This window comes from Homalodisca vitripennis, chromosome 2 (genome assembly GCF_021130785.1).
Source record: "Homalodisca vitripennis isolate AUS2020 chromosome 2, UT_GWSS_2.1, whole genome shotgun sequence".
Taxonomy (NCBI): Eukaryota; Metazoa; Arthropoda; class Insecta; order Hemiptera; family Cicadellidae; genus Homalodisca; species Homalodisca vitripennis.
The window spans coordinates 102,219,599-102,245,607 of NC_060208.1; the positions used below are offsets into that span (position 1 = coordinate 102,219,599).

Here is a 26,009-nt window from a genome sequence, read left to right on the forward strand (position 1 = left end):
CAGTCTCTTCGTCTCGTAACGGTTAAGCCACAAAATATATCATTTGGTGTTTCCTCGTATCTCTATTTATCATCCCATAAATAGGCCTTAAAGAAAAAAATTATTTTTTTACTTCCTTATACCACTACATTTCTTCCGATTATGTTCGGTCTCAGAAAAAGTTCATTTTTCCACTAAATCCATTGATTATTTTTATAAATCACACATCATTTGGCTGAGCATTACTTAAGCATTACACCCGCACGATTCTCAAGAAAAGGTACAAAAAAACCCTCCTCCGAATTCAAATAATACCCAATTTCTCTTATCCCCGAATTTGGAAACATATGTCCAGGGCCTGTGGACATAGACCCCAGCACGCCGAAGATGAGCGCATATACTGGGTGTTCACAAAAGGGCGTCACAAACTTCTTGGGGATAGTATTCATAATTTTAATCAAAAAATGTCATATAAATATCAATTGAAAAGTTTATCAGCTAGCTGCCATTTTGTATTTTTTATTAAAAACAAACTAATATCCCTATAACTATTTAAGCTGAGGAAACCAAATTTGGATTGTAGGTTTGAATAGATAGAGGAAAACTAAAAAAAATTGTGTTATTTTCTTTAATGTAAACAAAATGGCAGTTGTTGAAAATATTTAAAGTCAAAGAACTAAACACCTACGTGCATAGTTATAAAAAGTTTACCACACACAAATTATTTTAGCAATTTCAATACGATTCCAAACTACTTGTTTCAACACAATCTGTCAGTACACAAGCGAACACGACCACTTTAAAGGTACGTTTACACAAGCCGGGAGCAACAAATAGCTTGTCTTTTGACAGGCATCAGCTGTTTTACACACGTTAGAAAAATTTTACAATATAACTACTTTTTTCAATTTTTAAAACAATTACAACGGTACTTGTTTTAATAAAATCCTAAGCCCATAAAGCGAGCATAACTTATATAAAACAGCTGTTGGCAATAAAAAGTTGGATGCTCTCTGCTTGTCCAACTGACTCAATCACTTACTGACTAAGGTACATAAATCAAGAAGTCTTAGAAACTTGAAATTTAGACTGTGTAACCACCGTAAAGTATGAAAATTACAATTTTTACTTTTGAATTCCTACAAAAAATGTACAACTTTTTGAACTTGTTAACCTTTGCAGACCTTTCTTTGAAGCTTGATGGCAGCTGAACCATCGATGCAAGCTCGAATTGGGCAAAATAATGTTAGTGGGAAATGAAGTGAACTACAAAAAAGGTCCAGTGACTTATTTGTCCTATCTCTTATAGTTAGGTGACAAAACGCTTGTAAAGATGAAATTCCATCCATTGATTGACACTTAAATCAGGTAGCAGCTGAATGATTGACACTTGCTCAAATGTACTTTCAGTATCTGTTAGAAAATGGGGTGATCTTTGTATAACATCCAGTGTATGTTTCCCATATCTTAAACAGTTAACCTATAAAACCACATTTTCATGGAATTGGTACACAAGAGGTTTTAGAATACCAAACATTCCAAAGGTATAAGAGTGATAATTTACTATTCCCATTGTTAAAAAATTGCTTTGTAAAATATTAGTACATACAGACAGTAACACTGAAGTGCACAGTAGAAGTAGTAGATAGGGACAGAGGACGTTTTAGTTTGGCTTACCAAATATATTTGTCCTTCAAATCACTTCACAAACTCAAACCCCTGGTCAAAATCTGATGGATATGTCATCTATACAGATATATACACTCATTAAATTACAGGGCATCAGAGTATAGGCCATGTTAACAGCAATATAGCCACCGCCTTGTGACAGACAGTGGGGCAGACAAACGTCACGTAATTTTATAGTTGGGGGGGACCCTGTTTAAGACCTGAATCACTCACCTCTCCCATGAGTTTAAGACTCTCCTCCACAAACCCCTCCTCCCCGAGCTGCTCGGCACGTGCCAACTTCTTGCCGATTTCTTCAGCCAGCTCGTGAACATGATTGGCCTTCACCGCTACCTCGGCACTCAGTTCCTCCTGTGTCTCCAACAGTCGCTGCTTGGCCAGCTCTGTCCTCTTGTCACAATCACTGATAAACGCCTGCAGATGCTCCATGGCCTGCCAACATTACTGACTGAATAATAATTCAGACACATCAACAATATTGTATTATGTGTACAAATGTTGTTGTGTATGATACATGTTACTTTAAAATGTTTTTATCTATAGTCACAAACGTTTTATTTTTTGGACAATTATATAAGCGTAGAGGTAAATCAAACTATTATATATTTCTTTATTTCATAAGCTTACACTGCCTGTCATAACTAACATTTTAGTTTTCCAGTTTATACCATGTCAAAACATTGCTAATGCAATTAAATATTTTATTAATTGAATTACCGATATTTTGACTTTAAGTACATGAGAAACTTTATGTTAGTTATTAATCATGTAACATGTTCACGATGATGTGAACCCCATCAGCTATACCCAATCTTTCACAACTAACTGACTTTATGTATCCGATCGGGTACACCAGGATTTTCATAAAGCGAGTTGTGCATGATGCGATACATTTCCTTATTGTTTGCTTGTCTTGGTGGTTTGTTAAATGTGATCCCGCACTTAAATAAATACCTTAGACTATCATGTACCCCATCAGGCACGCAATTTCTTAACTTTTTAGGTACTCCTTGGGGTACATGGAAAAACATATTGAAATACATATTTTGTTTAAACAAAATTGGAATCCTACATACATTTCTTGTTATGCTTAATAAAAAATAAAAAAATAAACAATTATGGGTTTTTGCCATTATTATTATTGAAAAATTCGATAGCTAATAAAAGTCTTGAATTAAGCTGTTATTGTGAACATGTTAAAACATGAATTTTTAAATTCCTATATTTTAATAAATGTTTACAAGTTTAATAAAACCATCTTTCTTAATGTTTAATTCAAAAGAATTGAGACATTTTGAGAACACCTTAAAATTTAAACACACAAGAATGAAAAAAAAATTACTATATTTAATAATAAAACTGAAATTCTTCACTGATTTAAAACCACACCAAAATAATTGGAAGTTAGAAACCAATTACAAACTAACCAAAAGCTTGTATTGGTTGATTCCAGATTATAAACTGGTCAAAAGCTTAACACTACTAGATCAGCTCTTAAATTTTATACTCCAAAACAATACATCTAAATATTAAAATCGTGTTGTGAACTTACGTCAATATCATAGAAGTAGTCCCGTGTCCGGCTGGCCTGCTCAAAGTCCGCCCGCAAAGCAAGGTCATGTATCTTTGGACACTCTCCTAGGTCCATGCGCTGCACAGAACATTGCCTCAGTAAACAACTCTTGCCTTCCCACATGGGAACAATGATAGCAATGGAAATTACATTCCTCTTTTAATCCAAAACTTCCACTGTTACTTCCATCAACCAAATTTGAGGTCCTTGTGGGTTTGGATTCATATAAAGAATAGAAAACATTATGAAACCGCATTTAATATTTTCTGAAATAGTTATAAAGTACAACTTAAGTGGGTACATAGTGGTCAAACAATTAATTTGTACCTGTATCCAATAAAAATAAAATAAACAAAAACGCTGTCGTTTGCCAGGCAGCCACCAATTGCATTATGCAAAACATTTGAGTCTAATAACACCCTAAAAATAATAACACTAACATCACCAAGTAATAAACAAAAATATCACAAAGAATATTTGTGATGAATTTTTCATTGCCCATGAAGAAGATGAAGTAGAAGAATTTATTTAAAAACAACATTAAAAATAGAAAATTTCAATACATTTTAAAAAGTATTATACAATTTTTTGGCTTTAGTATGTTACAAGGATTATTGCAAAATAATTGTTTTTCAATAATTGCAAAATAATTGTTTTTCAATAATTGCAAAATAATTGTTTCTTTAAACTGAGTAGAAAGCAATGATTCCAAATATAATATCCTTTAAAAATTTCAAATAAACAAAAAGCCAATTAACAATTTGCCTTTTAATTGAGTTTTCAAACAAAGACACACATTTGTATTGATGTGCAATAATTACTTTTTATATTTATAGTAAAACATTAACACTTAAATAACATTTAATACAAGTGGTTTATATTACCTTTGCCTCTTCCTTGGGGTTGCCTCCAATGCTCTATAACCACGAGCATTGGATAATTTCCCACCTCTTTCCACTAGAAGATGTACTATACTCCATAGAGTACAAAACAAGAACCAGCAATACAGTAGTAAGTCTCCTCTCTGTATACTTCAATATTATGCATTTCAAAAAAGGAAATCATGCAGCAAATGAACTAAACAGGGTCTGTGCATTTGCATGGATAGTGACGAAAAACACTTTTGATATATAAAATTGTCGTCCCTCATTAACACAATTTGTCTTTTATGGTCAAAAACAAATCTAAAAGTTTTCATAAATCTGCTTGTTTTTTTTATTTTACTGCTAAAAAGGATTTCTGATTGAGATACAAGGATGACCACTTTGGGCAGCAACAAGATTAATTACTAGAATGGATGTAATCAAGTTTGTTATGCATTTATTTTTAGCAACTTTTATATTTTAAATACAAAATATTTCAAACTGGAATTAATTACTTCGGGCAGAGGCACTTTTCATACAAAATTCAATAGTAAAGTTTTAACTGACTTTTTCAAAGCCAACAAAAATATAATATGACAGAAGAAGTGTTATATGAGTGAAACAAAACAAGAAATTAAATGTTCTTTTTTATATTGTATAATTGATGCTATTCATACAGATTTTACTATAAAGAAGATGTCCATACTGCTTACATCTTGAATTACCAAATCAAACTAAAAAGTACTATAAAAATAAAGACAATAATCAAATTAATTTCGGAAATTTCTGTTTTTGAGTAAACATTTATATTAATTTTTTATCCAATAAAAACTTTAAAGATTTTATTTGACCAATAGTAACTTTTGTTAGAGACACTGATTTTACTGCTTACAATTCATAAAATATGGATTTTCATTCATCACTCAAAAGTGGCCACCCTCAATATTGTTATAAGGAAAGCTCAGGATATCAGCATGTACTTTCTCTCATGAACTTAAAAACATTACTATATTTAAGATAAACAATTTTTTAATGAGTCAGTTGCACTTATTTGTTAGAATTTTATCTCAGTGCTTTTTTTATAAATATTCAAGCAGAGATCTACAGTTATTATTATACACTGACATTAACATCTGAGCACATGCACTTATTTCTTTTAAGGCTTAAATTTGTTTAAATAACCAAACAAAACTATTACTGCCTTTATAATGATAATTTTTTATTTGAATATTGTCTGATACACAAGGAATAATACTTTGTGATTGTCACATATTAAAATAAAAATTCTTATCAAACATAACTTTATAAACTATATAAAACAACAAATGAACATGAACTATTAAATAACATTTTTTTAAAGTAGATCAGTTTGCACAACATTCAATAATAGAGAATTATTCAGAGTATTTCGAGTATTTTCCGTTTAAGAGTGACAGCTGGGTCACTGAGATTGCGTCAGGACTGACAAATCAAACAAAAGCTTGAGTTGTGACTGTCACCAGATGTTATGATGAGTCATGCTGCACTTTGTATCACACTAAAACACTGAAGAAGCCCTCTCACGCATTTTGACGACATTTCTTTGAACTAACATTATATATTCTTCTGAGATGCTGCAATTTATTCTGCTTAGAAAGTTAAAAATTAGATTTAATTCGTGACATATTAAATCAGGGTATGAAGGGTTAATTTACCTGGAACATAAATCTCATGCTTTGCCATCTATTCCCTAACAAACACAGATGCTAACACAATTGATTAAATTATCAATTTTCCATAGATGCGTGTGCTCATATGTTGCCCATGACCCTAATGATCTTGGTGCAATTTAACTGTTTTTTAAATTAACGTCCTTAAATTTTCTTTAAGTGTAAAAATGACATATTGGACATGAGAGAAAGTAAAGAGCTAAATTTGAAACATTACTGAAATAAAAAAAACTACAATAAAACAAACATATACTACAGTTTTTCAATTCAAAGATATAAACACACTGTACTGGCAACAACTATTTTCAACCAGTTGTGATGTTTGTTAAAAAATGTCTGAACAAATATGAGGGACGCTACCATTTCTGTTCCTATAAGAGGAACCCGAAGGTAATCCGGACTATCATAAACTAATCCTTCAGAGCTTGGCTAGAACGTATAACAAACAAAGTAACTCTCCTAAAGTATAAGGCATACATTTAAAAATGTTTTTCTGTTGATATTTTGTTGTTGACTTACAGACGTTGAATGTCAAGTCGGCCGCAGTTCCCCCGGACCCTGTGTTACTTTACACCCTAAAGAGTGGGACAGTAACAAATCATCAGTAAATATCATCGACCATCATCAACATCAGTGAACAAAACTGAAATGTTAAACCAAAATACGTACGCCGACGACGAGACCACATGTGCAGACGGACCGGCTGGTATACTCACGTATCCGCAACCACTTGCAGCACAGCGCAGTTCACCTTGAGCAACTACAGATAATACGCACGTCACAGCAACAATGGTTCTACACCCTGCAGCGTGCACAACGCTCCAGGGCTCAGAAGACACACGGACAGAGCCGTGCGAGACAATACATGTCACATTTGGACAGATCCAAGATGACGAACTCAACCTTTGAATTTCATGTGGGAAAAACAACAATACTCACAGGCGCTCCTCCCAGTCAGCTGTTTCTGCACCACTCACACCAACTACTACCCCTCAACTATACCTTCCTATTGTTTATAATTTAATAACGTAAATACAAACACATCATTAAGATTAATCAATTACAAAACAATAAGTTTCTTCATTTTCCGTAAGCAAAAGCCCTTACATATTTATCTCAACAATTTTCACTAAACTGATAAAAATGTGGATTCGTTTTATAAAACAATACCACAAAATTTTATTCAAGTATAAGATCTCGTCTTTAAATTTACTTTTAAAATTAAAAACCTAACTAATAGGCCGAGTAATAATTAGGTTGAAAACATATTCCCGTAATTATACTTAGCAACAATTAAAAAATACTGTTAAAAATGATTGGAATCCACTGCTAGAAACTTAAGGTAAACTTATGAGTAAACTAATTTACAAAAAGTTAATTGAAGAATATGAGTGGTTTATGCACAAATAACCTAAGACTAATACTTTGATGAAATTTAACAGAAAAAATCGATTTTATCCATTGAGTAAAATTCACTAGCAACTAATGAACTTTGTAATTAGTTGCTAGAAGAAAGTATACAAAATCATAAATTTATACTAATATAATTAAATACAAAACCTGCTAATTTATTGAAAAATTGTTTATTTTTTTAAACAAATTTAAAGGATATTTTTGAATGTTCAAACTTGTTTATTAATAATTAAAGCCCAAAAATTATAGATTTTATTTAAATTAGTGGTGTTCCTATTTAATATAAAAATTGGGTTGTGAATTTTAAAAAATCTGTTACTGACTTTTGGTACATATATATTTTAAATTGTACTGCTAAAAACATCATTTAAAAAAATAAATATTACCCTGAACTAATCTTAAATTTTAATTTAAAAAAGTAAACATTCAAAATTAACTGAACATACACCAAACTTAAAACAAATACAGTTTGTTGTATTTGTGTTCATTTGAACTAATTTCAACAGGCATCAATTTATATTTTTCTGAGACAGTATGAAAGAAGAGTTTTGATTAGTGAGTCAAACGCCATGTCTACTGACAGACTTCATAAAACTTAATTAGAAATGTAGTGACAAAAAATTAAACATGTTATAAACATAGAAGTTGTCGGGACTGTACGCAGACAACATCACATTTGACTCTCTTACTTAGTTAGGCTGAAGATAATACACAATTTGAAGTTTATATTATTTTAATTTTAAAGTTAATCTCAGTGATATTGTAATTACATAAGCGTAATTCGTGTGCTATTCAAGTTCACTCCCACTTTTATACTATATTATTACAACTACTTATAATCGCTATGTCAAAAAATTATTTTAACATGATAGTGAACTAACAAATTTTAAAATAATATACTGTAGTGAACTACTTTTATTCTGATTTCACATTCAGGATATATAGTAAATCTTTATAAACACCAGATAAATAACCGATTAAAACCTAGCCAACAGGGCAGCCACTTTGATAATCACCCAAAGAATGACACAGCTTGGTAAAATTATATTTTAAGTTTTATGTATTTTCTTGTATGATATGACTATATAAAATTAATAAAACCTTTTCTCGGATTACTTTAAAAAAATTTAATTTGTGTTGGTGTTCAATTCAATTATGAAAAATTAAAAAAAACCTTGTATAAGAGAATGAATTGATCAAAGGCCTGTTCATATTATATTGTTTATTGTAACCACATTATCAACTGATTTTAGTTTTATGGTAAAAACATTAAGAGCAACAGTTTTCCAATAATTAATATGTATTTTCAGAAGGAACCAATATCAATAAAATGTCAGTTATCTGTTATTACTAATTGCATTAAAAGAGTGTGAGAATATTATTAAAGTTGTTCTCAAAACTATCAAACTTTTTTCCCCACTGATATTACAGAGAGTTTAGTATGAAGTGGTAATCAAGAGGATTCACTGTTCTGTTTTATGCATACCGGCTGCCGAAACGTTTCTTCTATGACCTTAACTCTTTTAGAGTTCTAGATATAAATTTTTATATTTCCACCTGGCGTACAATTAGCTCTTAAAGATTAAATAATTAAAGGCCTATTTGAATTATGATTTCTGAAATTATTATAAGAAGTAAAACGTTAGAACTGATTATTTTCAAGACTTAAAAGATGTTGTTTAATAAATAAATTCATAGAAAACATAAAACTTTCCAATTTAATGAAAAAAAAAATCGTAATAAAACAACACAAAATTAAAATCCCTAGTAAAGTGATCTTACAGTCCCTATAAAACATTTTAAGATGTAACATATTCCATGCAATTTGATATAGGAACAGAGCACAGGCACAAATTTCAAGAACTGAACTGCCATCCTCCCCGCACTGAAAATGCTGTCAAGCGTGCTAGCATACAGCGGAAAATGGAGTTCGGTTGCTATGACAACCAGTTTTGAATCAATAACAGGCCACCGAGAATTATAAATAAAGCACATGCTCTTGTCAGACATTCAGTTGACATTTTAATGCATTTAACAATTGTTTTACAAACTACAGTTTGTGATGAGGGACAAAATCAGTAATAGGAAGATCTTTTGTCATGTTATGTGGGAAATTATCTTTTACCACATGGGATTTCCGGTGATATGCGTGGGAACGGTCAACTGTAAGATAAGTTATAATTTTCAGACAAATGAGTCATCCTAATGTCAAATACACCTAAAACAAAAAACAGTTGTTTAGCTCAAATTGTGTATCTTCAACCTTAAGTATGTAAGGGTAAGTAGGTTACTGGAGAAAAATTTCATAATTCTACTCACCAAGTTCTGCCAACATTCCCTCCCAGCTTATACAGTATATCATTGGTTAAGGTATGGGTATTGTTTTAACTGACATACCATATTCAAGACTACAGCTCTCAAAGTGAACAGGAGAATTATAATATGTACTTACAACAGACCAGAAGACATCACTAACAATTAATTTTGGCATTACAGTAACAATATTAAGTACTAAATTAAGTTATTTGAATTGAACTTAAAAAATAGGTTAATTTTATAAGAGTAATCCATTATTTAATTGTCACTTCATAATAAACCTGGTAACATTTTAGAAAAAACTAGAACATACTAAAACTAATTATTGAAATTTGTACAAATTTATTTTTAAATCAGTTCAAAAATATTGTAAACCTTAAAGTTGATAATATTTGTTTGATTCGTTCCATAAAATATAAATATTAAGACATTCTGTTAATACAAGGTTTAAATACTAACAGTTTGAAACAAATTACCACAGAATAACGCAATTCGTAAGTATACTATAAACACTGAATTTTAACCCTTTTACTGCCGACGTCCGACATATCGGACGTCGGCATTTTTGCCGAAAACGCCAACGTCCGATATGTCGGATGTCTGTTTTTTTTATTGTTACTGGCTACTGTTATGTTCAAATGCCGAAATATTCGGTATTTTGGTTGTTTAGGAGGAAAGGATAATGAAAGAAGCCATTTGAAGAACTTTGGATTTCTATTTTCGTCGTCTTTGACTAGAATTGACGAACTACCTAGACAGCTGTCAAAACCAGATGATCGGGTTAGATTACTGAAATCTTCGTTCATTGTTGTTGTTTACAATGTTATCGAAAGTTTTTTGAAGTGTTACTTTTGTTGATCAAGGATAAAATGAGTAAAAGAGTTACATCTAACTCTCCTGTGAGTGAGGGAACAATAATTAACAGTCTAATCGATGGTGGTGTACAAGTGCAAGACGAACTGAGTGACGATTTCCTTCAGAATTTGTCAGATTCAGATGCCGAGAACGATTCTGATATTATTGTTAGGGCTATTGATGACAATCAAAGTGATGTGGGTGACACTGATGACGATCCTGACTGTATCTTACCATCAGATAATGAGGAGTTATTAGATAGTGAGGGGGATGTGGCACAGATAAGTTTACCTTCATCTTCCACTGGTAGGCCTAGAGGAGGCCTACCAGTTTTGGGAAAATCCTCATAGTGCAGCTATGTTTCAAGGTAGCACCTTCAAATTTGGTATATGTTCTAAGTAATTGCTCTAGTTTATAATGATATCATGCTCAAAATTTTAGTATAATTTTAAAAATAAATTATCAGATGCCAAACACAATTTTTATTTTTTTATTTATTTTTTATTTACATAATTTTTAAAATTAAATAATGAGTTTGTTTCAAATTAAAATTTCTTTTTATTACTTGAAAAACAGCATTTAAATACGAGTAAATAAAGTAAAAATTAATGCAAATCTAATGAAAAATAAAAAAGATACAGCATTTTTTGTAAATGAATGCACAACAGCGATTTTCCCCCTTGGCAATTTTGACTGGTACGATAAAAAAATGGCCGGCAGTAAAAGGGTTAAACAATACTTTCAAAAACCAAAGAGTAAATGGAGATTTAAAAATGGACTTGTTAATTAATTTCAATGTTAGAATTAAAATTGTTCTATAAATCAACTTTGTTCTAGCTTAATTGATAGTAAAAATATAGATGGGATCATTCAGTTCTTGAGTTGTTAATTGTTTTTCAATGTTTTGTAAGAGAAACAAAAATTTTTCTGGACTTGTAAGAACATATTTGCAATAAAATGGCTACTAACATGAAATTGAAACAACAAAAATGTTAGGTCTATAAATGGACATTATTTTGACCTTCATGAAATCACTACAGCTGACTTGTTAAAAGTATTGAATATTTACATAATTAAGCAATAGCAATAAAACCAGGTGGGTTTTTTAATTTGCAATACAGTTAACGTATAATCTGAAGTCGGTCCTAAAAGCTAATAAAATTCTTGAGAAATCATATAAACCGAATTGTACCTAATTAAGATTATGGTAAACAATTTCTTTACAACACATGATGTAAAATAGTATTTAAAACTCTTTCTTTATCATAAACTGGATGCATTTACATTTTACTCAGATTTTTAATTGGAAAACACACGGTCCAATTACCAACTCATTATTCAGAGTATTTTTTATATGAATTATTCTAAGCAGAGTGAGTAATCTCAGTCTGTACTTACAGTTGACGAAAGGATCTCATGAGGACAACAGGCCAGCAGGAAACTCTTGCAAACCTTGGGATCAGTAAACTTCACCTGGTAACGGTTGTTCTCCCCTATAATACAAACAGGGTTGTTTTTTAGAAGCCCATTTTTGAGAGGGTTAAAGGGGCAAGTGGGTTATTTCATGTCAAATCAGTATCATGCCCACCTTATATAATGAGGTCAAGCTCAAATATTGAACATGTTCATGCATCCTTGTGTACATAGTTTTAAGTGTTTTCATTTCTTATTTTGTTAATTAATCGGATCTTGAAAAAATGCCTCAAGCCTCAAATCATTTTAAATTTAAAGAGGTTGATGAAAGAAATTTAAAAACGATTGTAATGGCTTTCGAGAACAAATTCTTAACAGGAACTGATGATATACCAATCACCCCCATTAAACAGTCTTTTCCTCTAATTTCCAAACCACTAACCCACATTGTCAATTCATCAATGATATCTGGCCTTTTCCTATCCAAATTAAAAACTGGTAAAGTTGTTAAATACTCTATAAAAAAGGGGGATTTAAATAGTCCAAGTTACCGACCTATATCGTTAAAGAAGTATATAACCAACTTTTAGATTACCTGGAGAGTAATCACATATTGGATGATGAGCAACATAGTTTCCGACCACAGAAATCTACGATAACTGCATGTGTTAATTTAAATTGAATCAATAATAGATTTGGTTGACAGAAATGAAAAAGTCATTGGAATTTTCCTTGACTATTCTAAAATATTCGACAGTGTGTCACATGATGAATAACTTAATGTACTTGTACAATTGTTCAAAATAAGGAACATGAATGGTTCAAATCATATTTAAAAAAACAGAAAACAATGTTTTCAAATTCAAATAAGTTTTAGTTATTTAAACAGCAAATATAAATACACCCACAATTTTATTCAAACCTTAAAACTATAAAACATGGGAGTCCCAAAGGGATCTATATTTGACCCTCTCCTATTTCTTTGCTATTTAACAGATTCACTGCGGGTGACGAGCATGCTCGTCATGCGAAAATGGCGTGCCAGGCAGTGGACGAGCGAGCTTGGCATACGGCAGCTGCTTTCATATTACCTCAGTGTGAGCTGAGCCCGGGAAGGCTGTAAAAATTCGTAGCGAGGTGTGCCTGTTTCAGTGAGTCAGTTGGTGTGATTCGTCGCCGGTTCGCCATTTTCGTTTGTTGTGTATGCTTTGCGATATTGTGTGAGTGGGTTATAGTGTCTGTTGACTGTGTGAGTGTATGTGTATCCCTTCCCGGGAGGTAGATGATAATGTTATTGACGATAATTTTTCATCTGATGAAGACAATGAGTTGAGTTCGAACAGTTCTAGGGACGGTGAAGGCGGCATCCCCCACCCCCAGTGGGCCACCCCACCCTAATACGTGTAATTGATGTACTATCTACGTGTCATTCATGTACTATATACGTGTAATTCGCGAATGTTTGTTGCAAAACTTAGTGCGCTGCGAGCACATAAAACACAGGGAACGGCACCCGGTGCGGATGACGAGCAGACTCAGCATGGACATGACGTCACCCATTCCGGCCAACGAAGCTTCCGGGATACCTTGGACAACCCTTTCGGCTATCCTGACTCCGTTTTGGGTAAGTAAAAAACAAAACAAAATTCCTGCATTTTTTGTCGCCGGTAATTTTGTCATCCGCAGTGAATGTGTTAAAGGGGTTGCCGGGTGTGATAGAGGTGGATGGCTAAGTGTGCCTTTACGCTGACGATACCAACATCACAATTTCAGGTAAAAGTCAAGAGGAAATTGAGCTTAAATCATTTATTTTATGTCTTTCAACTGTAAAAGAAGTTTCAGACACTAAAAGTCTCCTACTAACAATAATAAAAAATAAACCAATTTTACTTCATTTTGTACAAAACAAAATAGATCAAAATTAAAGCCAAATATTTATCTAGAAAATTCAAAACTGAATCAAGTAGAAAACTCAAAATTTCTTGAACTAATATTGGACCAACACTTAAGTTGAGATTAACATGTTGACCCATGTAGTAAGTAAATAAAATGTCCTCTGGTCTTTACTCTCTATGAAAAATGTAGAGGGTATGTAATATTGAAACCATGTAGTTTGCTTTAATCAATTCACACATTTTTTATGTTATAAACATGTATGGAGCTACGACTAAAAGAAATCTAGACCAAATTCTTCACCAACAACAAAACCGATTAGAATAATGTTAAATTTGGGACGCAATGAATCTGTAAAACAGCATTTTTCTAAATTAAGAATCCTTACCGTATATGGTCTATATATTTTTTATCAAAGTATCATGCTTGTAAAATTAAATGAAGAGAGTATACCTAAATTAGGAGCAAATCATGATTACAAACAGTCACCATAGAAATTATCCATCAATCCCAAAACATAACTAGAACTTTTTTTAATAAAAAGCCCACAACTGCACAATCCAAATTCTTGTTATTTCTTCCAATAACAATTTCATTAAAATTTTCCACAATCCATTAAAAGATTCTAAAAATTTCACAGGATGATTGGTCGGAGTGAAGGAAACTTCTTCCACCAGCGGAGCTTGAATGGTTTACAGACGGCTCTAAAACAAAAAGCGGTACAGGCGCTGGAATTGTGGGGGTGAGACCATGCAGGGAGCTGGTGGTCCCTATGGGTCCTTTATACTACAGTTTTTCAGGCAGAGGTTACAGCCATTACGGAATGTGCTCTTGAGAATCTTCGTCTGCATTATAGGAGTAAGACAATCAATATTTTCACGGACAGTCAGGCAGCACTGATGGCTCTGGACTCTTGTGTGTTCAAATCCAAACTTGTATGGGATTGCTATCAAGTCGTTTCCTCTCTTGCCAGAATCAACAATGTGATAAAAGAAGGCAAGCCGCTTCTGGCCTTAGTGTCATGGTGTGTGTGACAAGTTCGTTGGTTGAGGTTTGTTTGATTATCAATCGATAGCTTTATTCGTTAAAAGTACAATGTATAGTATGAATGGCATCAGATACAAAGTTAAAAATATACAAGTATAAATTATAAGAAATTTTCATGTGTAAGTTTTATATAAATTATAACATTCATAAAAGAATTCAATACATGGTATAAAATTACTTCTTTCTTTTAATATGGTACCCAGGGAGTACCTCAACCAAAGGTTGAATTAGCGGTTGGCCTTCTGATTTGATGTATGAAGTCTCAATAAGTTTGATTTTGAAAAACAATAATGCAACTATTTTGAACTAAAGGATAAAATTTACTGTCAAGATGAGAGGGAATGGCGATAGGATCTCTTCTATCGCCCATTTTCACCAATATCTTTAAGAAAGAATTTGAGCAAAATTTTTTCAAACATAACGAGGCTTCATACATAAAATTAACAGACCAACCGCTAAGTCAACCTTCAGTTGAGGTTAGACCACTTTGAGTACCAATATTAAAAAAAGAACTAACTAGGAAACCTAAAAAAAAAAAAAAAATCAAACAAACCTCAACCAATAAAGTTCGCAAACACACCATGACACTACGGCCTAGGACCAAAGTTAAGGGCCGAAAGCGGCTTGACTTTAAACCCTTCCCCCTCCTAACCATCGCCTTCTTGTCCAATTGTTTCAAATGACACTAAGGGGTGCCGATGAAAGAACCGACATCGACATTCTTGTTAATATCCAACTGTAACCCGTGCTAGTGTGATTATGATCCTCATATTTGTAATTTATCCTTGGAACTTGCATAATGTGCAGTGACGCCTGGACAGTACTCCAGGCAGCTTATGGGTATGTTTGAACCCTTTTCTTTAATTTCTTCACTTGTTTCTGTTCTTTATTTTTGTATGTATTAAAAAAAAAAAAAAAAAAATATGCCCACCTGACGAAGAGGATAGATCCAATCCTCAAAAGGTTGTGTTGTATCTTTTATAACCTATAACGATAGCAATATTTATACTTTCCTCATATTCATCGCTATTTTCAAAGTCTCAAAAATTAGTTACTTCTTGCTGTTTATTGTTTACTTCAAAATTACTATACTAATAAATTGAAATCATATACTAAGTTAAATCAATTGTAATTTCAATTGATTCCTTTGGACAAAAACAATCGAACTATTCGATAAAAACAACCGAATGATGAGTGTAGGCCGCTTACTAAATTCTATCCTTCGATTCAACAGTTTAAATATTTTGAATCGATAGTTGATTCGATAGTCTTTGTGGTACCATGTGAAGTAATAGTTATAACTATGTGGCTCAAGACTACTTTATATACAATTTAGTTATTTTATACGATTTAAAAAAACAAATTCATTTTGGTATCTACTGTATGAGGTTACCCATTGCGGATCACTGACGAGCTGGGCTCGTCATGCAGCGGCCGGGCCTAACGGCACGATGACGAGCTCAGGTCGCAAAAGCGGTTTGCTTTTAAATTTCCCTCCAAATAGTTCTGTTAATGTCTGATAGATCAGGCGATCGTCTTCACTTGTCAACTAAGAGTGTTTAACAACGGTCTACGTTTAGAGTTTTCAAAAGTTTTATAAATATCCTACAGATCGCAGTTGTATGTCTAAGTTGAAAAATCATTCATATGAGTTTACTCTCTGCTTTTTAGCGCTTCTGATTGGGTGTTTTCCTTAGTTGTTATGAATACTTTTGAGGTTAGTGACCAGGGCCCGATTAAGGTTTTTGGCGCCCGTAGGCTATCTTGTACTTTCACGCCCCCCCTCCGGCCGGCTTCCCTCTGTCAATTTTCAATAATAAAAAGTGTTCTGCTGTATAGCGGCCATATTATATTTTTGTAATAAAATTTCAACTTACATAAATTTAAAGACCATTACAGAGAGAGACCATTTTAGAGTATTAAACTTTAGGAAAAGAACAACATTCAGCAACTAACTATAAACTTTATATTATTGTTTCAAAGGTCTAATGATACATGTATGTATAAACTGCTATGTAATATGTTCAAATTCAACGGTTAAAAGAACTATGCTGTTTGCTATCATTTCCTAAAAACACACAAACAAACGAACAAAAAACAGCAAAAATTATAGAAAGTGCAAACTTGCAAAGGGATAAGGATGCTTACTGCTGAGCATTTATTTGTATCTTTAAAATGGAATATGGTCTATTGTTGTAGACTTGTAGGTAACATTCTTTAAAGAGAATCAAGGGTTCTTATTTACCACTGGTTTTGTAGGACATACAAAAATGTGTCCTAGCTACAGCCAAACCTTTACATGAGTTTTTAATTCTTATACATTTTTTGTAGATTACTAGCATTAAATAGTCACAAAATTCAAAGTTCAGCACTTTGTAATGTTACTTTCAAAAAATCTGTAGGCTTATTTTTTTCAAAATAAATTAAAATGCATACTGTAATTTTAAGGCTGTTAAAATTATGTGAATTTTTATCTCTTACTTCAGTATAAATGCTGCCATAATAATGGAGATTTTATTGTTGTCCATTTTAATAAGAAAGCTTAGTAGCTACGTATAGCCTGTTTAATTAGCGTTTTAACTGTAAATCACTGAAAAGGATTTATAATAAATCAATGAACATGGTTCAAATTGGTCATCAACTTTCTCTGGTTTAGATTTATTCAAGTACATTATGTTACATAGAAATGACATTAGACTTTGGTATACAACTTGGTGACCTTGAACATTTAATTCACAATAACAAAACAATGAGCTAGAACTATAAAATTATTAGGCCTACTGTTAACAAAAGAACTTTTTATTTTCTCATGACGATATATTCCCTGATTAAACAAAGTCTTTCTTCCGTGCTTTTGATGAGGCAAACGCATCGATCAAGTCATCAAACGGAACGAGCTGTACATAGTCACTTTCTATAAATAAGAGAGAGCGAGTGCCTGGAGTTTTTCTTGCCGTAGAGTCGACCTCAATAATTCTTGACTCGAGTAAGAGCAAAAAGGATCTTTCTCCGCTGCAATTAGACACCGCCATGCTCAAGAAGATCCGCAATGCCACTTCCACGTTCGGAAAAAGAGATTCAAGTTTTTAGGGTTTTTACATGTTTCAATAGCATGTAGGCTTTAGTCCCGGTCGGTTTGACTTTCTTCTTTTCCTCCATTCTGTCTGAACAGTACATTTTCCTCTTCATAGAATGTAATTATCATCTTTTAAAAATTTTTGAAGATACAAAACACTCATCTGGAAATGAATCATCTAGGTTGTTGAATATTCATTCATTAGCTTTGTTGCCTTTTCCTTCAAGATTGAACTCTCAATTTTTATTCAAATTCCATAAAAAAGTTGAAGGAGTCTCGTAGTGTGACATAAATTGATTTTCTCCTTGTTAGTTGCCCTAGGAGTGTATCAATTGCTTTGTAGTAACAATTTATCAGGAATGATTTCCTGCCCATCAAACTCAGTGTGCCCCTCTTTGCTTTCTCCAAAAGGGATTTTGGTTTCTTTTTCCTGTGTATTGTCTTGTTTGTACTCTTGAGAATTGCACATAAGCTTTGCCTCACTTTCAAGTTAGAAAATTGTTTCCTCATTTCTTAATGAACTTAGAAAAGTCTAGGAGCTCGTACGAAAAGTGCTGTACTGATCTAAGTCTCCATCTTCAGATTGAAGTCGTACACTGATGTATGAAACTTCATGAGTACTTTATTCCAAAAACAAATCATCATGGTCATTTCCAAAGACTGGAGCTTCTCTATCAGTTGTTTGGCTTCAAGTCGTACGTCTTTTTTATTTTCTCGTTTGAAGTGATGTCTTGTAACGCTGTGATTATTTGTTATATGACTTGTGCCATGGCTTTACTGGCATGCTCTTGCACTCCAGCGAGTTTTCGAAAGGGGTTGACTGTCAAAATTCTTTGTCATATTGCGACAAGAGGAATTTCCCCATCTGTGTGTAGATGAATGGAAAAAGTTGTACATTTTTGCTGTGCCAGGGCAAAATATTCAACAGAACTACTACTACTTTTTGCAGCGGTCGACCGTACTAGCTGTAAACGAATGAGCTGCGCAAGGAACGTAGTGAGCAAGAGGATTTTGCTCTTTGATTCGATTTTTGAAGCCCCTTGTAACACCCAGACAACTGTTACTTGCATTGTCGTAACTCTGACCTCTACAGTCACTGATATTTAAGTTCAAACTTTCAAGAGTATTTATCACAGCCTTCTCCATATCTTCCCCTTTATGGCCACAATTTTGGGATGAACGTTATGAACCGCTCATTAGGTGACCCGTCAGGTGCTACAAAACGAATGACAAAAGTCAATTGATCCACATTGGAAACATCTGGAGTAGAGTCGACAATAATCGAAAAATACTTAGAATTCTTGATATCTGACGCGATTTTGGATTTAACATTGTCAGCTAACAGAGTAATAAACTCGTTAACGATCGTGGAAGATAAGTATGAGGGCACTCCTTTACCTTTATTTCCGAAACGAGCAACATGGTCAGCCATGAAAGGATCAAACTTGCACAAAAAGCTCGATACAGCCAAGGAAATTACCATTACTGGTTGACCCCAAAATTTCATTTTCACCATAAAACGGAAGCCCTCGAGAAGTTAAATACTTAACTACTTCAACAACTCTTGACAATACATCTCTCCAATACTTCACTTCTACTTGATGCTGCTCAAGTAGTTTTGCATCAATTCTCTGAGGTGCATTCATCCGGGTCAAATATTTGTTCACACATTCTCTGTGCTCTAGACTATTATCATGTGGTTCTTGAATTTTTGTGTGAATTTTTCCAATCATTAAAGCCGCATGTAGCTAAGGCAGTCGTCCCCCCATAGAGCTTACAAGGAGCACAGTATACATAGCCAGTTGATTTGGAATAAACTAAATGAGTTCTTTTTACAATCTCCTCATTTACAAGTTTTTTGAAAAAACAAGCTTTGTTCAAATAACGGTTTTGGTCAGAATACTGCCGCTTTGATTGGGAAAAATCCCCACTGTCATTTTGATTGATGCTGTGCACTGCAAAGTATTCACGCAAATGCCTCATTTACCAGCCATAAAGCGGGATCATCAAGATTTTTTGAATCGGTTAACTCTTTATTTGCTGGTACACAAATCTTGCAACTGATGTCCCAAATCTGCTATTTGCTCGGTTGATGGTGGTGAAGGGACGTGTACAGGTGCAATTTCCGTTGTGGTGTCTGAGACATCGGTAGCAGTGGCACTGGCAGGCTGCTGAATCACTTCCACTTCCACTATAACACGCTGTCCTCACTCACAACGTTTCGTTCAGTTCCCGTGACGACCGGCAATGTCTCAGCAGAACAACTGGGAGTTTCGGGGTTTATTGAAAAAAATCGTCTAGTCTATGAATTTTATTTAGAAGAGCACTTTCCCGTTCATTACGCTCCCGGGGCCCGTTTACGGTATTCGGAACCACTTGGTTTTTTACTCATAATGTAGCCTACATATGTAAAACAAGCAAAACCACTGCTTCTTCTAATATTTCAGTATCAAACACTCTACTCGACTTACGAATAAAATGTCAGTGTTTATAATAACGAGCAATGACACCAATTAATCACAACGAAAGTCCAAATAATTCATAGGCCATAGGCCTAAAACAAACAGTGCAGACGAGGAGACGACTGACTGCAGCTGCAGCTACACTCTGTCTCTATCTGTCAGAGAGCGTCAGTGTTGCAAACGGCGAAGGGCGGCGCCGGCGGCGCCCCTCGCGCGAAGCAAAATTTCCCTTTTAGTTTCCCTACAGTTACGATAATTACTATGCGTTGTCACTAATCGCTATTAATTAATTTCTTTTTCTACTTAATAGTTATTTTTAAGTAAATGGAGTAAATCTAAGGTCTAGGTGGATGTGTAAATAATGTACAAAAAATGTATAGTGAAGTTTTTAGACCATACCATTTTATTTACTACATATAAAAAGCACTTCATCTTGAACTCCGAAGCGCCCCCCTAAAATCGTCACCGGTCTCGCGCCCTAGGCTGCAGCCTACTTAGCCTACTGGTTAATCGGACCCTGTTAGTGACACAGAACTAAACGGCGCAGAGTACATGTTGGCAGGTTTAGTCTAAACAATGGCCCAGATGTTGTAATCGCTTCGCCCGAGCCGCTTTAGACTATGATTCAGATATCATCCCTGTCACCCCGGAACCTTGCTCGCATGTTATCGTTCCTACATCACGGATACCCCAGCAGGCCCATGTTCCATCTGAACGAATACCTTCACAGCTGAATTTTCTAGTATACAATAGCGAGCGATACGATGTGGTGCACCATTGCTGTTCATGCGGCCGCTGACTGTAAATTAATTCGTGCCCGCTGGTGCCCGCGCGCCAAAACAATATGATCCGCAATGGGTTAAAAGGCCAACCCGGCAAATCACGAATTTGACGTTATTAACATATTCTACTCATTCTCCTGAAAATATATATGGTTTTAAGGGGTATATTCATAAATAATTCAGTTTTCAATATTTTAATGTTCTGTTTGTGTGCTGTGTGTCTCGAAATCTGTGTACTTCAATGTTATCTGGGACTGATAGCATATCTGTTAACTGAGCGCTACGGGGCTGTAGTCCAGTGCTTCACGAGTTATTGTGTACTGTAGTTCAGATCGAGTGAGTGCTTGTCAATCAACTATCCATCCACTAGTTAGACGAATCGTAGTGAATTGTGTGTGTTGGACTGTTTTGTTGGGCATGTTAGGAGTTTACGTTTTGACCAAAACAAGATTATTTTATTTTTAATAGAACACAGAAATTTTAATAATGAGTGTATTTGTTTGTCGTGCGGTTGTGTATTGTTTTTAAACCGGGCGATGTTTCGTTACAAAAAAAAATTCGTAAAAGTAATAAAAAAGTTTTAAATGTTGGAATTTTTTTTTTAATCAGTCCGGCCAGGTTCCTTTTTTGAAAGAACACGATTAGACATAGATACATATTTTGTTTTGGTGACCATGTTGTTGCATTTGAAGCCACAGAGACAACGCTACAATTCATTGGAGTTTGGCGTTTCTACACATTCAGTGGTAGACTGGTATTCTTTCTGCCGCGAAGTGTATTTCCATCACATTTCAACGACGTCAAAGAAAATTGGCAGTCCTCTGACAGTGTTGTTGAAATTGATAAGCCAAATTTGGAAGGAGAAAATACAATCGCGGCGAAAGAATTCAGGAACAGTAGGTTTTTTGAGGGGAATCGGAGGCAGGGCAGAGATTACTTCCTTGTTCCTGTTAAACAAAATGAAAGGAACACCCTACTTGACGTTATTAAAGAATGGGTTCTGCCAGGTATGGCAAATGTTAGCGACTGTTAGAAGAGGGATTCAGGCACTTCTCCATCAATCAATCTATTAATTTTGTTGACCCTGATACTGGTGTACAAACAAACACCACTGAAAGACACCGGCGATAGGTTAGGGCGAATATCCCTCGTTATGGTGTCCAGGGTGACCATTTTATCGAGTACCTGGCAGAATTCCTTTTTAAGGACAAAAACATCCTCCCACATACCAGGCTCCACCACTTTTTTGTTGCTGCCACTCAGCTCTACCGGCCAACACACATTTGGTTATGTTCTCTATTAATGTCTATTTATATAAGAGGTATTCATGATTTATTACGGTTTTTACACTTTACATAAATTTATTTGCAATACTTTTCAATTTATATTTCTGATTCATATTTCAGCCCCTCTAGAATTTGATATTTTACTTATAGGTACTATCTTGAGGGACGTTTTTCTTTCGTTGATATCAGAGCGGGGCAGGCACCGAAGAAGCTGCTACAACTCGCGCTGATGGCCGGAGGCACTCGTCTCAACTACATAACAACTAGTATAATTAATTTGTAGCTTGAAATTTAAGAAAAGCATTCTTCATTTGAATCAAAATTCTGCTCATTTCAGTATTATTTTTCATTTACATTTCCAAAGATGGCGCCGCATCCAATGATGTCATCACAAGGTTGAATCATAGTCACAAAAGGTCACGTGATGCCCGATGTGGATGTAGAACATGGAAATATTGCTCCGCGCTTAAACATTTGTTCCATTTTTTATGTTCTAGAACTTAGTTATTTCTCATTTCCACCCTGTCAAACCTTATATTGTTTTGTTCTATAGGATGATTCCAATACGTTAATAACGCGAAACTCGTATTTTGCCGCTCCGGCTGTTAATGTGACAATTACCTTAATTTCCTCTACACAGGCTATAAAAATATAGCTTCTTTATATTAACATTTTCGAAGGCTAAAACTTAATTCAATTCAACATCATCGTTCAAAATTTTTTCAAAGTAAAAACGTATTTAGAAATAAACTCAGAATTAAAATCTTGTGTTTCGTTATTGACTAATGGCAGCAAGAACAGTGACCAAACCACATTGTTCTTTGAAATATCTATTAACCCTTCCAACGTGGCTAACGCCTATAGACGCGGAACTGCTGATGCTTTAAATGCGGATAACGTCTACAAACGCAAAAGCTTCACTTTTGAAATGGCAAAGAATTAGTTGTTAAAACTTCCGTAAGAGAGCAGGTCAATGTTCCTTTCGACTGTCGGGACTAGACAAAACGCTTTGTCACCGTTGGTGGACGTTGTAACGGTATCTACTCGGGTTGAAAGCAATCGCCGCCATTTTTTGTATGGCCTGTGACGCGGCATGCGCCTACAGACACGTTCGTTTCATTCAGCTGTTTAACTAAGTGTGTTGGTCGTATGTTGGTTATATTGTTAAACAAAGTGTTTTGAATCAGTCCGTTGTTATTCTAATAGTGTTTTAGTTTGTTATTTACGTGAACTGATTTTCCAACTTTTATCATTTTACTATGAAAACGTAGTTTAAGCGCATTTTTGGTATATTAAGGGTACTTTGGGATTATACCGACCACACCCAGACATGAATCGTTATTTAACATTTTGCTTCTACTGATTACTAGATTAGCGTAGAAGACTATTTCGTCAGTATAAAACAGGAATTGTCTTATCGCAAACCCCTCCCCATCCTCAGACAGAGGTCAAAGTCGAGCGTCTAGTAGATAACGTGATTGCAGAGCCTCGCCGCCCGTTCAGCTGGTGCATCGCTTTGTTGTACTTTCGTGTTTTACCTCTACATTTCTCCAAACACAAAAATTTAACAAAAACAAACATTTACCAAACTAAACTCTTTATTAAAAAAACACTCAAAACTTGTTTTTATTCTTGATCACATTCCGCCACCCAAAATGCGAGTGCCTCCGGCCATCAGCGCGGGCTTCGACAGCACCTTCGGTGCTGCCCCGCGCTGATGTCGACGAAAGAAAAACATCCCTCGAGATAGTACCTATCAGTAAAATATCAAATTCTAGAGGGGCTAATCAGAAATATAAATTGAATTGAAATGGAAAGGCAATTATGTACCGTGCAAATCGCGTGATGCCGCGCGCGGCCTGCCGTAATCAGGATTCTCGAGAAAGATAAGATAACAGCGACAACAATACCGATCACAATACCTGGAAATGCTTGTAAGTTTGTAATTTTGTAATTGAAGAGTTGTTTTTTCGTTCTATCATGTTTGTTTCTATAAATTTCTATTTTTGTGTTCTTCATACTGGTGTGGTCGGTATAATCCCAAAGTACCATATTAAGTTATGTGTAATATTTTTTTTCAATTATTTGTTTTGTATTTTATACCAGTTTCACCATACAAGTCCAGTTTATTTATTCTAAGTAAATAAGGTTTATAAGTACAATATTTGTTTCATTTCCCTTGTAGCCTATCGTATAAATAAGTTTGTGTTGAATTTCATATTATTACATTTCAAAATCTTATACTGAACTTTTTCATTTTTATGTACTAATTATACAGAAACTTCAGTTACAACTTACTCATTATAAATAACCTGTATAAATGTAATGTAATCTGTCAAAATAGTGTTCCTATGTACATTATCCTCCAATGCAGTTTATTCAAAATTTTAAATGTTTTTGTGCGTATAAAATTCTCAAAAATATGTAATATTACATGTTTATTATTTTTTCTTATAAAGGTAATACCAAGGAATATGAAAAAAAATTAGCATTGGGAAATTAAAAAAAAAAAATATTTTTTTTCTCTTATCGTTTGACAGTAATTTAAATTAGCGCTTTAAGGGTTAAGTTATATGGTCAGACATTTTGCTTTCAGTCCTTTGGATGGTCATGAATATCGATGATTGCATATAATTTGATAATCATCATACAATTTTGTTGGTGGCCGCTAATTATACTGCAGACCTTCAACCTTTTAAGATGTCAGATTCTCACAAAATATGTAAGGTAACACATTACATGTAAATAGGCTAAATTAGCTTGACAAAGCCTACTTAGCATAATATTTGAAAGTATCATGTTGATATTAAATTTACATAATTGAGTCAAGAGTATAGTGACATTCGAATTGGGCGATTCAGAAATCTTTTTCGCCATTACAGCAGCTCGGATACAATGCTAATTTATAAAGAATGTTGATAGATGAAAGGTTGGCTTGACAACGCGAGTTTTTTTCGGTATTTTATTACTTACCATTGCGCCCTGTTCCCATTAATTGGTCCAGCATAGCCCTCATTTGATCGTGGGCCGTCATTTTGAAGAAAACTTGCAATTTCTTCTTTCTTCAAAATATTGAATCCTAAAAGCATACACCACCTCAGCAAATGGATCAATCAACTTAACTTCACAATCGGTCGACCTCTTTCTTGGTCTTGGTTGGACGCTTACTGAATCTAAATTCTTATTGGTCCGTCGATTGGTTCTTTTACTTCATCAGTAATAAACAGTACAAATACTAAAAATCAAAGACAATGAAATAAAACTTGGATTTGTTATATACATAAAACATACATAAAATACATTTGTTAATATTATGCTTAGATCTTCGATCTTCTCAGAAATTCTTTAACTTAATTAGCATTGCAACAAATTTATCAGATATATTATGTATCTCTCTTAAAATTTCTAATTAAGATTTTCAACCAGTTTTTTATTGGAAATAAACTAAAACTGATTTAAATTCTATTATTATTCTACTGATATACGAAGCCTATTATTTATCCCAAGGAATATTTTTGTATTACAGACTTTTACAGGAACGGCTGTAATACCTAATTTTATTATTCTATTATTTATTGATAGGACCTCCAGCTAATCAAATCATAAATGAGAAAATAGCTAAGCATAAAAAAGCCCTTGCCTTTACCAGACAA

The 26,009-nt window shown here is 33.9% G+C and overlaps 1 protein-coding gene across 2 annotated transcripts in view; it reads right to left on the reverse strand.

Moving 5' to 3' along the window:
• The window catches only part of LOC124354478 (putative RNA-binding protein Luc7-like 2), a 36,476-nt gene extending 10,956 nt beyond the window's left edge, over positions 1-25,520 (reverse strand). Inside the window, exons 1-4 of one of the 2 annotated variants that reach the window (XM_046804959.1) lie at positions 25,330-25,520; positions 11,796-11,890; positions 3,221-3,319; positions 1,882-2,100 (exon numbers count right to left, since the gene is read on the reverse strand). In XM_046804959.1, coding sequence (XP_046660915.1) covers positions 1,882-2,100; positions 3,221-3,319; positions 11,796-11,890; positions 25,330-25,390 — 474 coding nt within the window. In that variant the 5' untranslated portion in view covers positions 25,391-25,520. Of the gene's footprint in view, positions 1-1,881; positions 2,101-3,220; positions 3,320-6,332; positions 6,389-11,795; positions 11,891-25,329 lie in introns of those variants that run through there. The other variant, XM_046804960.1, reaches the window with a different exon arrangement.
• Between the last annotated feature and the right edge of the window lie 489 nt (positions 25,521-26,009).